Below are 15,662 nucleotides of genomic sequence, written 5' to 3'. Positions count from 1 at the left end.
CCGATACCGTTTTGGGGGCCAACGTGGTTTTTGGGCTCACACCGGTGCGCCCCAAACGGCGCCGGCTAGTTTCCGAGCCCAATAGAATCGTCGGCAACCCCGTGTCGGCCCCTTGGCCAAGGGCGCGAATCGGGCGCGCCGGCGCCTCGCCGAACGTCAGAAAACGAGCGTTGGCTCCGCCTGGTAGCCAGACACACTCATTTACGGCCTCCTACCCACGCCCGAGCCAACTCCCACCCCTCTAGATCGCCATTGTCGCCGTCGCCGCCGCGCCCCTGCTTGCAATAGACACCGCAGCCTTTCTAGGGACCATCGTCCATCAGCACGGCCGCCACCCCCTCGACCGGCGGCCGCTGTTTCGCCCGGAGCAGAGCTTGCCGCCATCGCGGCACAACCGTTCCGCCCGCAAGGTGTTCGTACGATTGCTGCGATGGACAGCGACGACGAGATGCTGGTGCAGCTGTTCACAGAGGAGCAAAACAATGAGGCTGTCCGGCGGCAACAGCAACAACTGATTCTGACGAGCATGTTGCGCGTTCGCCATCCTTTCTTCGTCGTGCCTCGTCGCGGCGGCTCAAAGGCAGGCAAGAGGAGGAACATCAACCGTCATTGTCAAGCCAGCGCAATGCTGCTTGACACCGACTACTTCAACGACGACGCGGCTCATTCGCTGAAAGAATTTCGGCGCCGGTTTAGGATAAAGGAGATGTTCTTGAAGATTGTCCACGGCATCAAGGAGTACGATAACTACTTCATTGCCAAGCAAGATTGCACAGGTTTGTGGGGCTGCACCTCAATTCAGAAGTGCACTACTGCAATGCGCTGTCTTGCATACGAAGCTCCTCCAGATACATCCAATGACTACCTACGGATGGCAGAGTCGACATGTACAGAGACTCTCTACAGGTTTTGCCGAGCCGTCATAGCGGTGTTTGCTAAAGACTATTTGAGAGCACCAAGGAGAAGATGGTACAGCTCGGATCCTGCAAAAAAATGCAGCAAAAGGGTTTCCTGGGATGCTCGGAAGCATTGACTATATGCATTAGGGCTGGAAGAATTGCCCTTTTTCTTGACAGGGGATCTACAAGTGGCATACTAGTGAGTGCAATGTCATTCTTGAGGCGGTGGCAGACCAGGACATTTGGATTTGGCATGCATTTTTTGGCATGGCAGGAACAAACAATGATATCAACGTACTGCAGCGCTCTCAGGTGTTTGCCAGGCTAGCTGAGGGATAAGCTCCTGCCGTGAACTTTGAGGTAAACGGCCACGCATACAACAAGGAGTACTATCTAGCTAATGGTATTTTGTAACATGATAGGAAGCAGCACGGAAGGATGTTGAGCGTGCTTTTGGGATGCTTCATGAACTTGTGCAATTTGATAAAATGTATAGAAAACATCTGCATTGTCAATTCAAAACATGTCCTTTTCCGTTTAGCAGAGTTTGCAACGGCACTAGCAGTACAAGTGTTTGTAGTGCAAGTACAAGTGTTTCTTGTCCAAAGACAAAGAAGGGGCCCTGACAGTTGGCGCCGAACAAGCGGCGGCCGAGCGAGACCGTGTCGAAACCGGGCGGGCCCACCGCCCTCCCACCTCCATCCATTCGAAAAACATGGCGAGAGCAACACCACGGAGGCGGCCGCGCGCGAGGCGACGACGGCGACGGCGACGGCGGCGCGAATGATTGGGAGGGGGAGTACGGCGAGGCGATCCGGGCGGGGCGGAAGGCGACAACCGGAAGTGGGCCGCGACAAGATCCATGATCCGAGGAGACGGTACTCGCCCCCGCCTCCCTGCCTTGATTTTTGTTCCTTCCTCGCCTCCGTACTTGTCTCCACCCGCTTGGATCTTCCCGGATTCCCTCCGCATTATGCAACTGCGATTTGGGGGCGGCGGGGGAGCCTACGCTGCTGCTACGCCCGATCGCCCTAGGGTTTGCCCGTAGCTCCTCCGATCGACCCCTCCCGGCTGCCGCCGCTGTACAGATGGGCCGATCGAGTGCGTGAAAAGTACGCTTTCGATTGGCCGAAATTAGGGCCTAATTCGTGCTGATTCGATTGTGCTGCGTGCGTGGTTGAGGAATGTATATACGGTTGGATGTTGATTTGGGGTTTCGGAACTGAGAATTCGCACAACATTCACCCCGATCTCGATTCCCTTGTCAGGTAGGAGTATTAAACTAGTGTCCACATTGCACATACACCCAGAAGAGAATTCGAGTGATTATTCAAATTCAGCGGCCCCACTTTTGTTCCCTCCTCAAGGTTGTCAAAATGAAACAGTAGGGGATGTTTAGTCTGGGTTAAATATGTAATCCTCCGATACAGCAAATCGAAATGTCACTTGTTGGATTTCAGTAGGGCTAGGGAAGGAGGACTGGGTTCCGGTCTGAAAATGCGGAACTGAGGAGGAACTGCGTGCGTTGGTGCCTGCTCTCTGTGTGTATTGGCCAGAATGTGAGATCAGGTGGGAAAGGATTTGGTTGAGCCAATGAAATTCCCTTAATCGTAAAAGGTGGGAAAGGATTGAGGAGTGGGCAAATAAACATGCTCTTCAGAGAGTAGAAACTGGGAAGAACACAGGAAGAGAGGATTGTAACCTCTCAAGAATGTTGAGCCTGAAGTCCTTGAAGATTTGAACCGCTCTCAGGTTGTCTACCTAGATGACTTCATCGCCTGTCTATTAACGGGTTACCAGTGAGATGCCGTCCCATTAGTGTTAACACCTGTGATGATTAGTTTGTATGAGCTTATGAGATATTATAGACCACAACTGAAAGAGGAGTAGACCACCTTCCTGGATAACTGTATACTGAACGAACGTTATTCGGATATCCACATTTCGACAATGTGAACATTTAAGTTATCTGGCAAATGCAAAACTTTTAATGGTCTGGAGAATTTTTTTTCCTCAACTTGGGAAAATGTTAATGACTCATTTGGAAATAGGGAATTTCAGCTGACATTTTCTCTGACATTGTTGCATGCCTGCACTGGAATGAATCTTGTGATCGTTGATGTTACCAGCATAGCACTCCACCAGTTTCTTGACTCTCTGAATTTGATTTTGTAACTGCAGGAATACAACAGGGAGCTAAGAGAAAGCATTTTACAGTGAGATCGAGCTGGCTAAAACTGGATGTTCTGCAATGCTACAGTCTAAGCTATACCATTGTTTATCTGGCCTGTGACAATTGCATTGTCTACGCTGTACATGTCAGCAAGTGGAATGCAAAACAGTTGCGTTGTGAGAAGGTACTCAGATGGGTCATGAGCGCAGCTCAATGCCTGGTGTTGGCAGTCATGATGTGGTAAATATTCCTGCTTCTACATTCAATGCTTACTATACACCGATGGGCTAGTATGGGCCTGAATATGTTTCTGCCACCAGCTATGCGTACAGTGATCATATTCATATGGACATTTCCCTGCCCCCGCCTCTCTATCTCTCAGCTGTGTAGTTATTGCGCAATAGACATTCGTTGATGAACAATTTTACCATTCTTGTGTTCACCTTTTCTTACATCATTGCTGCAATCTATTAATTATATTCCCTGAGGCAGGCCGTATCATATTCCTGAATTGGTATCAGAGATATAACTGCTTCGTTTACTTTTATGTATATCTGCACAGTTCTTTCTATTCAGATGGTTCGTTTGTTCTGTTCAACTATTCATCAAAATGACTACAGAGAGTAGTCTTATTCATTTACTTTCTGCGTATATAGGAGCTGTCCCCCCTCTTCAAATGGCTTGTTTATTGCGTTGCTTATTCGTAAAATGCATGCGGTGAGTACAATCGTGTTCTTAGCTACTGTTTTCCTTCCATGTTCAGGTGAGATATAATTTCAAGACGTAAATACCCTTAGATTGCCGAAGCTCCCATTATAAGGATTGGAGAGAATAAGTGGGCAGTAGTTAATTTGCTAATGCTTTTCTATTGGTCTGCTGTACCAGTCCACCAATCCATGTTATACATTTGGTATTATCAGAAGAGCACAGTCACGTGATGGACATGTGATGGCATGGATTCTTGGACGAATGGCATGATCTTCGATTCATGGTGTCTGCTCTTGGCATCTGACACGACAGGTCGGAATCACGTACCCCCATGTTGGTATGTTTTCATGTACTCTGTTATATACACGCTAATTTCTTAAAATGATGTATGCTGTTTACAGTAAAACTGCAACCATTTACCTAGAAATTGTTTTCTATTTCATGCCAATGAGAACTAAACCAGACAGTTCTGTATGCTGGACATGATCTATGCTTAGAAGCCTAGAAAATAAGCAATATAAAACAAACCTAACAAGCAAGCAGTAGAAAGCTACTGAAATGACTACATTGATGAACTTATAACGACGAATATCATGCTGTCGGAAACGGTTTCAGCATGTTAATTGTCACACTTTTCAGATGCCTGTTACTTTAGTTCAATGAGCAAACTGTTACTGTTCTTTTAATATGACAAACTGGCAGCCATAGATGGACATACCATATGGGATCGTAAGCACCATAGCAATTGAACAGACAGCTGCACGGTGCAAGAAAGATGTGTAATGCTGGGTTTTTTGTTTCTTTTTTTCTTCCTTGAAAAAAAGTACTATACAGATCAGATATTTGTTCCGTTATCTGCTCAATCCAGACTGGGCCAATGTAAGGACAAGGGCCAATAACCCAGCAGAAATTTTGGCAATGTAAAAGTTGTACTGGTATTGCTTTGCTCTGGAAGAGTACATGCCAGTGGTTGGAGGCACCATTTCTGATAGCAAGGGCATTGATTTCAATTTTCCAATTACTAACAACACGAGAGTACTTCCTTGCTATGAGGCTGTGAAAGCTGGACGGACTCCAATCATCAGGATGCAGCTTGGCACGCTGCTGCTGTCTACTACTCTCCGACATAATGGCATAATTCAAGGGTGCTAAGGGCCACCAGAGTTTGGTGCTTAGTGCCCCAAGATAATCGAACAAAACAAAAACCAAATGGTCTTGATTAGATTAGCATAAGGACCATAGATCTTAGGGGATTTACTGGGGAGCTGTAATGCCAGTAAAAAACTAAGTAGATTTGAGGTCTTCGAGGTCTCCCTTGGTAAGTCTATGAGCTGGAATCCATGGAAGAGTGTACACTCCAAGCATGTCGAGCTCATTATATCTTTAGATAATTCAGATAAGGTCTGGTTTGGCGTGAACATGATTTGTTTTTTGTGGTGATATTGGAATTAGGAGGGCATTTGGGGGTAATACGGCGTACCACACTCCGATCACAGCTGTGCAGACGTTGGTCGGACGGCTGTCGGGCATGATACAGTTTGTTAACTGACGGGGAGCTTTTTGGTGAACCTGCTCTGCCATGTGATGCTAGACCCTCGATCCTGTCATTTGGCCTGTGCTGGAAGGTACGGCTATGTATTCTTTGTCACTTGTTTGATGTTCTCTCCCCCCAAAGTTTAGTCTATTTCATGGTAGAACAAACACTGCAGGATACAACGGTGAACCATTACAGTAGGTTTTTCTTCCATTGTTCAGCATGTGCTCTGTTATGTTTCCTTATCGCGCCTTATTTTGACTTGTGACCTTGCTGCTTCTTTTGGTTATTGTTACTCCCTCCAACAGAACAAACAACAACATCAAAGCCTTTTTCCCAAGCAAGTTGGGGTAGGCTAGATATGAAACCCAACAGAAAAAAGAGACCAAAACAAGGAGAAAGAAAGAAAAAATAAAATGAGTAACTAAGGTTCTGGCACATGGATCGCTGATCTCCCTCTGATTCAAATTAATTGACTCAACTTTGTCTAGATACGGTCAATTAATATGAACCGGAGGGAGTATTTTTTGTGTGTGGGAAGAGGGAGGGGGGTGGATTTACAAGCTTTTCATGTATTTAATTCCCACTTGCCCTGATCAGTTTCTGCTGGGCAGCTACAGCCTGTAGGTGCTTCAGGAAAATGACAACAGAACCTAAGTGAAAGCAGCTAGCACCCAACAAAATATTAAGGAGGTCTACTCATATCTCCTAAAGAATCAAACGTGCTCTACTGTCCTCTAATCTTATAAACCAGTTTTTTTTGGTCTCTTAAAAAATATCGGCAAGTTGAACTTGCAGACACTACAATGATACAAAAGTTCCAAAGCTAATGTCAGAAACCTTTAGGCAGTTAGCTATATTTTAAATGGAGCACTTTTTGAATTTTGACTTGATAATTGCTCCTGGTATACTTTGTATTGATTGCTGAATTTCAAATATTTCTGAGTTAATGAATTGACATGCACATCTGATCCAGTGCTAGCTCACATATTGGAAGTTGTGTTGCTCATTACACAAGTACATAACGATCTTTATAGTAGGTGTGTGGCTGGTGCTGCACTGGGTGGACGGACAAGAGATACTCAATTATTGCACCAGAACGAACTGTTTCACATGAATATTTGTACTATGTCCATTTGTCTTTAAGTTGGTCTGACTTAAAAAGGCAACAAAGATGCCATTTTAGTACTAATAGGGTAACTGAGGGAAAGGTTCTCTCTCATGGCCATTTGGCTCAGCCTACATTTTGTTGCATAATACAATGTCAATTATTTAACTATGTGAACAGACAAAACTGCACTTTATGCCCACAGATAAGAAAATGTGTAGATTTCCATAGATATTTTTCTGATTATGACAAACCTTAAATCGCTGAGTCACTTAGATGGCTGCAATGCTATTGATATGAATGTGATGTGATTAACTCATTGAGACTCGAGAGTATGAAGTAAAACAGGATTAAGTGGGATTATACATCCTTTATACTCCCTCTGCTTTCCATAATTCTTGTCGTGATTATAGTTCAAATTTGAACTAAAACCACGACAAGAATTATGGAATGGAGGGATCGCATAAGTAGTGTACTACTGCTCTATGAATGTTAATATAAGAATGCCACCTATTTTCATCACATGGAGGGTGCTCTATTTTAGCTACTTTCCATCATCTGGCTATTAGCTAGCTACAGTTGAGTTAATCTAGATTAGTGATGCTGCGATCTCATTTTGCAGATAAACAATGGAACACCCGAGACTGAAGATCTTTTTTTGGAAAGATCGCCAACAGCGAAGAATCATTTTTTGCATCTTTTGGTTTGATTGGTTCAATGGAAGAAAGGTTTCTGAAGATGCATTTTGTTGACTAGCGGCAGAGACGAGAAGATTATTTGTGAGATATGTAAGCAGATGTGCATTGCCCCTATGAGGGGAACCGGCTTGCACAAATTAAAAAACAGAAAAGACTACAGTGGAGAAAGGACAAGAGACGATTCCCTGGTATTAAGACATCAATTTCTCCCTTGCCCCCTGCCTTGCCCCCCCATTTTTTGCTCAAAATATTCATTTTTGAATTCATAGAGTCCTGCAGCATGTCTTCAGTTATCATAAAGCTCAAACCCTCTTGTCCTGATCATTTGCTACTGCAAAGTCCCTATCTTTATATGCTTCAATCACATGAATGATGAGCTTGAAAAAGAAAGGTAGCCTGCTATGATCATTGCATGCAGAAATCTAATCTTGATCTCTGCTGCATACTTTTGCAGCATGTTGTGAATATTCACCGAACAGAAGCACATTTACAAGTGCCAGTGCGGTCCCATACAATCCGATGTTTCGCACCATGCTGCCCAACGGCCCTATAGCCCTCCTAGTGAGGCTAAACCATGCCTTCCTCCTGAAAGCTCGTCATAAATTGCTCAATAGTTTACATGTCACGCCTTTTTAGGACGCTATCGTGATAGCAAAGGCGTTTCTAGCCCCCCTGGATTTTGATAGTAAAGCATGCTTCGCATGTCGGCTAGACGGAAGTGGAGAACCCTATGACCAATGCTGTGTTGAGCAATAGTAGCCCAAAACCTACTCTTAGAAACATTTAACAGAGTTGAAGCCATTATGTGTTTATTCAATTGTAAAGGTAATTATGCAGTGCGTTGGGGGTCACATGCTCTTTAGCATGCCAATTGCCTCATTTCTTTATTGGCACATTGTTAGGATAGGGAGGAAGAATGCCATCTCACTAGAATTAAGGGCAAGGAAGGATGCTCTCTGGCACATGCTTTCCCTTATGGGGACCAGAAACACATGGGAGCTACATAACTAGAGCTCCCTCTCAAGAGGACCAAGGCTGTGGCCCCCTTCGGAGATCTCTAAGATTAGAGCTTTCTTGCCCATAACATCACCATATTCCCCTTCCCTGGTCCAAATTCCATAGTAAATTGCAGCTATGCGACACTAAAGTGATAGCTGAAAGTTATAGGATGTTAACTGTTATAGTTATTTTTGCCCGAGTTGGGTGGCTGTATTTTCTACTCACTTTGCAGTATGTAGCATCATTATACGAAACCGAAGAAATGTTCATTTTTATGAGATTTCCCGACTTGTGATTTACAGCATTTCTGGAAGGAAAAGGCAGATTATTTCCTAAATGGCGCTACAGTCTTAAAGGAAGTCTGTGGGGGGAAATGTGCGGTGAAGGGATTGGATGTTGTGCAGCAGGCATGAGTTTTTTCTTTTACCCAATCGAGCTTGGCTTTGGGAAGAAGAGAAAGGCATTTGATGGATGGAGGCAAGTCCCTCAGGTGGGGAGAAGAGCCTGTGCTCCACCTGGCTGGCCAGTGTAGTAGTGGCTGCTCTGTGTCGAGGCCTTTGCCTTTTTTCACAAAAGAGGTAAAAAGGAGCTGTGCACTTGAAACTTTGATGCTGGCAACCTATACTTACCCGGCATTATGGTACCTCTCCTGTCTGTGAAGGCCTGTGATGCAGCAACAGTCAATTGGGGCATATGTAAATCCTGCTGTGCAATGCACACTGAGCAGTGCCCCTTTTCTTTTCTGCAGATCAATGATTGGGAGTTTTGAGGCATATGGTAGGCACTTTATGGTTTCTTCAGCTTGTGCCCCAGATTGTTTACAACACAACTGATAAACAGCATGAGTCCACGAAGTAATTCACATCTTTCTGCTTCAACGGAGCAATATACTATCTAATTCTTCCGCCGCAAGCAAAAAACATTCCCTGTACACAAGGACGACTGTGCCTGTATGGAGGCATGCGTTTGTTTATTGATCCCGTCATGAAAAAACCGGTAAGCAGGTGAGTTAGCTGCAAAGAGAAGTTTTTTTGTGCTCCATGAAATGAATCTGAGCTAGCTGTACTTGTAAGTGGCATGATCCAGATCCAAAACTAAATTTGAATCATTTTGCAGATCCCAAGAGCTGCCTGCCTGCCTTGGCTGTCCTAAGTACACTGCTCCCCCCACAAGCACTGGAGTCCATTGCAAGCCATGCCAATCCATTCCAGCAGCAGGTGGCCATCTGCATCTCAATCCATTTCCATTCATCCCCTTGATACAAACAATACAATGTGGCAGTGCTTGTGCCGGCCGGCCAGCCAGCGCAGTCTGACAGAGGAGATGAACAGTCGCAGGCCCCCTCCCTCGCCGCGGTCCGGCGCCTTTATGAGGACGAGCCTCATCGGCCGCTACAGTTCTGGTCCTCAGTCGGCCCGCGATCCATCGATCACCCGCCCTTGCCAGCAGTGACAGCTTGGCCGGACGCCGTACATGTCTTCATGTGTTACAGAGGAGGTTAGCAATGGAGCTGATGATGCAACGACGCTGAGCAGAGCAGAGCAGGCGTTTCCCCAATCGTACGCCCTCGCTATGATCAGATCTACCCGTCTATCTGCTGCCGCCGCTGCTGCTTTCTTGGCTGCCGTCCAACTGTGGCACACCATTTGTTCCCTTAGCAAGGCACTCTTAAATAGCCAGCACCCAGCGGTGCCCATCTCTTCCTTTAATGGCTTCTACTCTGCATCGCAAGATAGAGGACCACAGAGAGAGAGAGAGAGAGAGGTTTGGAGAATGACAGAGGAGGTAATCAGAGGGGGCACTGTGGCGCCACAATCTTAACATCATGCATGCATATCCTCCTGTACTTTTTTGGCCTCTCCATTTTTCCCAATGCCCTTTTGCCAAAAACAAAAGGAACATGACATGTGTACAATTTGCAATCTTCCATGCACACCAAAACCCCATCCATCCATGATCCATCCATGAAGGAAGAAACCATCAACACAAAAAGACAGAAAAGCTTGGGAGACACAGCTCAAAGCCTTCTACACTGTTACTTCTCTACTAATCTAAGCTGCTGCTGGCATCTTGGTGCAAGATATATGTTAGTACAGTATAGTACAGTACATGGGGTGGTTATTGTACTCATTCTCTTGGTGGTAGCGAGCCTTTGCTCCAACAATCTCTGCTCCGGATGGCAAAGCAGCATTCACCATGAGATAGCACATGGTCATTTTGGTCTGTCATTCTGCCAGCCACAATTGACAGTTGACAGTGGTTAGTGAGGTTCATCTTTACACAGGCGTCGCCTCCGCTTGATGATCGGAGGACGTCTGGAGCGACCGGGATCGGAAGATCACCGGCGCGCCGTACTGTGGGTGGAGGAGCATCAGCACCGTCGGAGCGTGTAGGTATTTGGGCGACAGCCGGAAATCAAACCGCTGGAGGATGATGGCCACCGTGAGCTTGGTCTCCAGGAGTGCCAGGTTCTGGCCGATGCACATCCGCGAGCCCAGCCCGAAGGGTATGAACGCCGACGGGTGCTTGGCCGCCCGCGCCACGCCGTCCGCGAACCGCGCCGGGTTGAACTCCGTCGCGTCTGGCCCCCAAAGCCGCGCGTCGTGGTGCACGGCCATGATCGGGATCAGCAGCTCCGTGTCTCGTGGGATGTGGTACCGGCCGCCGAGCACCACGTCGGACTTCGCCCGGCGCACAGTCGCCACTGCCGGAGGGTACAGCCGCAACGTCTCGTTCAGGATCATGCCGAGCTGTCGGTGGAATCAACAACACGCGTCAGCTCACCGGAAAATGCTACTCTGGTAATGATGGCAGAAATGTGAGTGTCAGGGAACACGTGCTTACAGTCTTGAGCTTGGCGAGCTGCTCGCGGCAGGGGATGTCGTGGGCGCCGCAGACGTCGAGGACCTCCTGCCGGGCCCGCTCCTGCCACTCCGGGTGCATGGCGAGCACGACGGTGATCCACGTCAGGAGGTTCGACGTGGTCTGCTTGCCGGCGAAGAAGAAGGTCTTGCACTCCTCCACAATGTCGTTCACGGTGATGGGGCTGACCGGCTGTCCTCTCCTGCCGCCTTTGCTGCCGGCGTTGATCATGAGGCCGAGGAGGTCCTTGGCGCACCCTTGGAGCCTCTCGTCGTCTGTGGCCTCCTGCCGCCGGCCGATGAGCGTCACCAGGTTCTTCCTGATCTCCTTGTCCAGCTTCCACGAGCTCGTGTTCTTCTTGGTCGGCAAGAACCTGTATATACGCGCACACCAGAATATTAAATTAACAATGTATATTAACCCAAATTAAATAATCATAAGTACTACAATGATGATGATTAATTAAGTACCTGTATCCAGGGATGAAGACCTTGCGGAATGCCTCAGAGGCGAAGGCCATGAGCTGCGTCTGGAGCTTGAACACGGCCTTCCCGTCCTCATAGCTCTGGCCGAAGGCCGTGCGCGTGATGGCGTCCTCCGTCACTACCTGGAACCACTCGGACACGTCGATCTCGACGTCGCCTGACACGGCGTCGGCCATGGCGTCCCACTTCTCCACCATGTCCACGACCGTCCTCCCGATGAACGGCAGCAGCATCTAAGTTCGGCATGCACGAGTCAGCAATTGGGATCCGTAATGCCGAAGCAGGCAAGAGGTGCCAATCTATTTTGGTGAAGAGGTTGGGGGACCGGGTGACTGACTGACCTTGAGGTTGTCCATGTGGAAGGTGGGCGCGAGCACCCTGCGGTGGTGCGCCCACTTCTCGCCGCGCAGGCTGACGAGCCCCTCGCCCTCCAGCTGCCGCACCATGGGGTGCGACTCGTAGCGGTCGAAGTGCTCGGCGCGCGAGAGGAGGATCTCCCTGATGAGGTCCGGGTCGGCGACGGCGAGGCGCGGCGTGGGGCCGAACCAGATGAGGAACGTGGAACCTGTAGGTGGCAGAGCAGAGACGGCGAGCCATCGATCAGCAACAAGGGAGAAGCAAGTGATCAAGACGGCGGCAACAATGATTAGCAGCAAGTAGCCAGGGAGGCCATGTTCCGCCACATCAGCATCCACCTGCTGCCAATTGGGCATGAAGGCAGAGAAGATGCTGGCGGCTATAGATACGTACAAGAATACATACATACATAGAGCAAGCAAGCTACTCCATGAATGAGGCCGGTATTACTACAGCATCATTACTACTACTAGCTAGCTGGAAAGTATAATCATCCAAGATCAGTAACAGTCTGAAACAGCAGCAAGCAAGGAAGCAGGGGAGCAGTGGCAGGTGGTGGCATCACTGGTGAGGGATGAGGATGGATGGCGCAAGGGCATAGGGGAGTAAATGGGAATGGCGACGGATGGGAAGGGGGGAGGGGACGGCGGTCGGGCGGATGTGGCCGGGGAAGGGAGCAAGAAAAGGAAACGTGTCCGAGGGCGGCAAGTAGCTTGGGAGACCCCTGGCCACCTAACCGGCTGCAGCCGGGGGACAGCGAAAACGAGAGACAACTACGGCAAACCACTCCGACAAGCCCAGGCGCCATCTCGACATGCCACTTAATGCATGTCACTCCAAGGCCGCATTTCGGGAACAAGACGCCGGGCAACTAACTGCAAGCTCTTGTCGCTGCTCCTCCAGTCCTGCTGCTCTCTTCTTGCCCATGCCGCCCGATTCCATCTTTGTTTATGATTTCCCAACCTTTGATCTTACTTTTTTTTTCAGATTAAGAAAGAAGCAGAGAGGTAGCAAAGCGGAGAAGAAAGAGAGACGGAAGGCCATGGATGGATGGCATGCAAGGTGGTGGGTGCTTTGGGCGAGGTCGGAGACGTACCATAGATTTTCTTCCAGTGGTGGTAGAAGGCGAGGACGCGGGGGAGGACGTTATGGGAGCGGTAGGGGGGCGGCATTGGCTTGGCGGAGGCGGCCACCATGAGCGCCACCATCTCCCGGACGCAGCCGATGAAGAACCGGTATGGGGGTCCTCTGATCCCCTGCCGCGCGAAGTGCTCCTCCACACGCCGCGGCCGCCACCACAGCACCTCCATCAGCTTCACCGCCATGTACGCCAGGGCCGCCACGGCCGCGGTGATCCACCACCAGACCATCGTCATCTGCACCCAAGGCGCAATTATATGGTATGCTCTCCTTCTCCTTCTCACCTCACTGCCCCGAGCTCAAACAAGAAAAGAGAAGCAGAGGAGAACAGAGGAGGGCGCGTGAGGTGGCAGGGGTGGAGACGTGGTGTGGTGAGAGGAGAGGAGGAGAGAAAGCGAGGGTGGATTTATATAGGGGGAGCTGGGCTCAGCCTGGACTAGTAGTACCACCAGTGTGTCTGTGTCTTTCTCTCTCTCTCTATCTCTGTAGGATTAGTTTCGCTGAAAGCGTAGGATCCATTCTCATTTAATTTAATCAGGAGCTCAGGAAAGGGTACAATGGTAAAACCAGCATGATGGCAGAGTCGACAGAGAGAGAGAGAGCAGGGCCGGCGCCGTTGGAGCCGCCGTCGCGGGGATTAATGAGGGGTCAACCCAAATTGGGAACTTTGTTCTCTTTTGTTTTGGCATTCTCTCACTCTCACTCTCACTCTCTCAGCCTTTCTCTCTCTCACCCTTCTGTGGCGTGGGCCCCGTAGCCCTCTGTAACGTTGCCAACGCTGTTCCATTTTCACCGCTGCAAAAATTTGCCAGTGCGCGATACAGGCTACAGAGTATTCTGTTCTCAGCACCTCCGTCTCTGATGGACATGCTGTCCTCGCCATGTACGAGCGCTCATCGATTCATGTATCTATCTGTGTTGTGTGTGTGGTGATGTCCACCAGTAATTATCCTCTCTGCTCTGCTGCCTGCGCTCTGCTGCAACTGTGCTGGGTTGTGGCGTGTCAGTCAGGTTGTTATGCCAAGCCCTTTTCTCTCTTTGCAAACATGCTTTTGATGGGTGGGGTTCCGTCACCTTGATGAGATTGATGAGATCCTCTTGGGGGTTATGTGTGGGTGCATTTTGTTGCATCAGCCATGGTTCTGCCTTTTGGGGGATGGATGCAAGGGAAAGGAAAAGAAAAAGGGGTTTGTGTTGTGGCCTCTGGGGCCTTCCTAAGCCTAAGCTCAGAAGAGACAAGGGCGATTCAAAATGCGTCATGTGTAGGTTTTAAAATTTATTTATGTAGTAGAGTAAAGGGAGGTAAAAGTGTTGGCTATGTATAATCAATCAATCAATCAATCATGCACCGTTAGGCTGATAGGTTATATTTCTATTAGTGCCTCTCTAGCTTAAATGGACTTAGCCTTTGCTATGTTTTTCTTTTTTCATGCAAGAGCTTGCCTTATAAACACCACATCACTCCTAATTGCTAGAATTGTTATTCATTGTGAGCTTCCTAATTTTTGTTATGAGTGGTACACAAGAGGTTAGAGCATCTCCTGCCGTGTCCCCCAAACAGCGCCGGATCGAGCGTTTAGGGAACATGTTTCCTTCGTGCCGCGTTTGGGGGACGTCGCTCCCCAGCCACGTCTCCCAAACGCCGCCCCCAAACATAATTCAAATAGTTCACGTTTAAAAGAGATTATTTCCACCAAAGTCGTCGCGATCGAAGTAGCCGCGATCAAAGTACTGAACGCGCGATCATATTGCAGACCGGTGGTGCAAGCTAACATAAATTAGAAGAAGGGGTTCGGTGATGCCAACGGTGCATCCTGAGTCGACGTAGGCCCGTCGATCACGACGACCTCCTCGTGCTCTGCCCGGTGTGCCTCTATCGCCGAGGCAGACGCCGATGCAGATGCCGATGTCGCTAACGCAGGTGTACTAGCAGACACTGTCAGTCTGCTGGTGCTGGCTCTTGCTCCGGGGGTGGGGTTGCTGTCGCTGCCTCGGCTGCCGCCATTTTGGCATCGATATCGTCCAGGATCATGCCTTTGTAGAAGTTGTGCACCGTCCGCGTCCGGGGAGACATTTCAGCTGTCAACGCGGTGAGCAGGGACATGTCCTTCTTGCGTTTCTTGAGCTCCATCTTCTCCTCTTGCTCTTGAGCACCTTTCGTCGGCCTTTTTGTCGCGGGAGAGCAGGGTCGAGGAGACCTCGACGAGGCACTGTGTGATCGACGCATGTGTCTTGTCGGTCAACGATGCGTCAACCAAGGCGGCCTTGGCAGCCTTGTTGCCGATAGGGGCGCCCTGCCGATGTTGCGACCGGCGCATCCAGATCAATGACGTCTTTCCCTTTAGACAATGAATGTCGCGTCGCCCGCCATCTCTCGTTCATTTTGAGCTTGCTATAACAATGCATCAGCGCGAAAGACTTATTCCCTTCCGAGTGCTTCTGGTACATCGACATGGCCTTGTTGAACTACTCAAAGGAAGCGCAATCAGATCGTGATTAAAAACTAGGCCCTAAAATTATCATAGAAAGAGGTGTACCACGTCGCCGATGTTTGTGTCGCTGCCACCTCTGGTCTCGGCCTCGTTATGGTACCCATGGAACAAGTTCACAGACGCCTGGATGATGGCCCCGTGCGTCGACATTGCCTTTTGGCTCCTCTTCATGGTCACTTTGCGGTAATCCTTGTGGACTAGCTTCCA

General features: G+C 48.9%; 1 protein-coding gene and 1 long non-coding RNA gene across 12 annotated transcripts in view; one reads left to right on the top strand and one right to left on the bottom strand.

Annotated features, from left to right (window-relative positions):
• The first annotated feature begins 1,515 nt into the window (after positions 1-1,515).
• The window catches only part of LOC127341153 (uncharacterized), a 30,227-nt gene continuing 16,080 nt past the window's right edge, over positions 1,516-15,662 (top strand). For 4 of the 11 annotated variants that reach the window (XR_011754925.1, XR_011754924.1, XR_007875314.2 and 1 more), the window contains exons 1-9: positions 1,516-1,777; positions 3,081-3,312; positions 3,729-3,835; positions 3,958-4,092; positions 5,233-5,405; positions 7,045-7,308; positions 8,422-9,123; positions 9,236-11,293; positions 11,462-13,223. This is a non-coding gene — a long non-coding RNA (uncharacterized lncRNA). Of the gene's footprint in view, positions 1,778-2,526; positions 2,652-3,080; positions 3,313-3,728; positions 3,836-3,957; positions 4,118-5,232; positions 5,406-7,044; positions 7,309-8,421; positions 9,124-9,235; positions 11,294-11,461; positions 13,802-15,662 lie in introns of those variants that run through there. The other 7 variants (XR_011754926.1, XR_011754927.1, XR_011754919.1 and 4 more) reach the window with 7 other exon arrangements.
• On the bottom strand, positions 10,085-13,199 carry LOC127341152 (cytochrome P450 734A6). The gene is made up of 5 exons (XM_051366923.2): positions 12,920-13,199; positions 11,808-12,031; positions 11,452-11,699; positions 10,964-11,354; positions 10,085-10,869 (listed from the first exon to the last, which is right to left on the bottom strand). The coding sequence occupies exons 1-5, from the start codon at positions 13,197-13,199 to the stop codon at positions 10,396-10,398; spliced, it is 1,617 nt and encodes a 538-aa protein (XP_051222883.1). The 3' UTR covers positions 10,085-10,395.

The sequence above is a fragment of the Lolium perenne genome, chromosome 3 (assembly GCF_019359855.2).
Source record: "Lolium perenne isolate Kyuss_39 chromosome 3, Kyuss_2.0, whole genome shotgun sequence".
Classification (NCBI taxonomy): Eukaryota; Viridiplantae; Streptophyta; class Magnoliopsida; order Poales; family Poaceae; genus Lolium; species Lolium perenne.
The sequence above is the reverse complement of the archived record's forward strand: the minus strand, read 5'-3'. Positions and strand labels throughout refer to the sequence as shown.

Excerpts from the sequence above, each read along its gene's own strand:
- LOC127341152 (XM_051366923.2), bottom strand. The coding sequence starts at position 13,199 with ATGACGATGGTCTGGTGGTGGATCACCGCGGCCGTGGCGGCCCTGGCG. Across the intron at positions 12,032-12,919 it reads CCACTGGAAGAAAATCTATG|GTTCCACGTTCCTCATCTGG; the intron begins GTACGTCTCCGA and ends TGCCACCTACAG. Across the intron at positions 11,355-11,451 it reads GTCTTCATCCCTGGATACAG|GTTCTTGCCGACCAAGAAGA; the intron begins GTACTTAATTAA and ends GCGTATATACAG.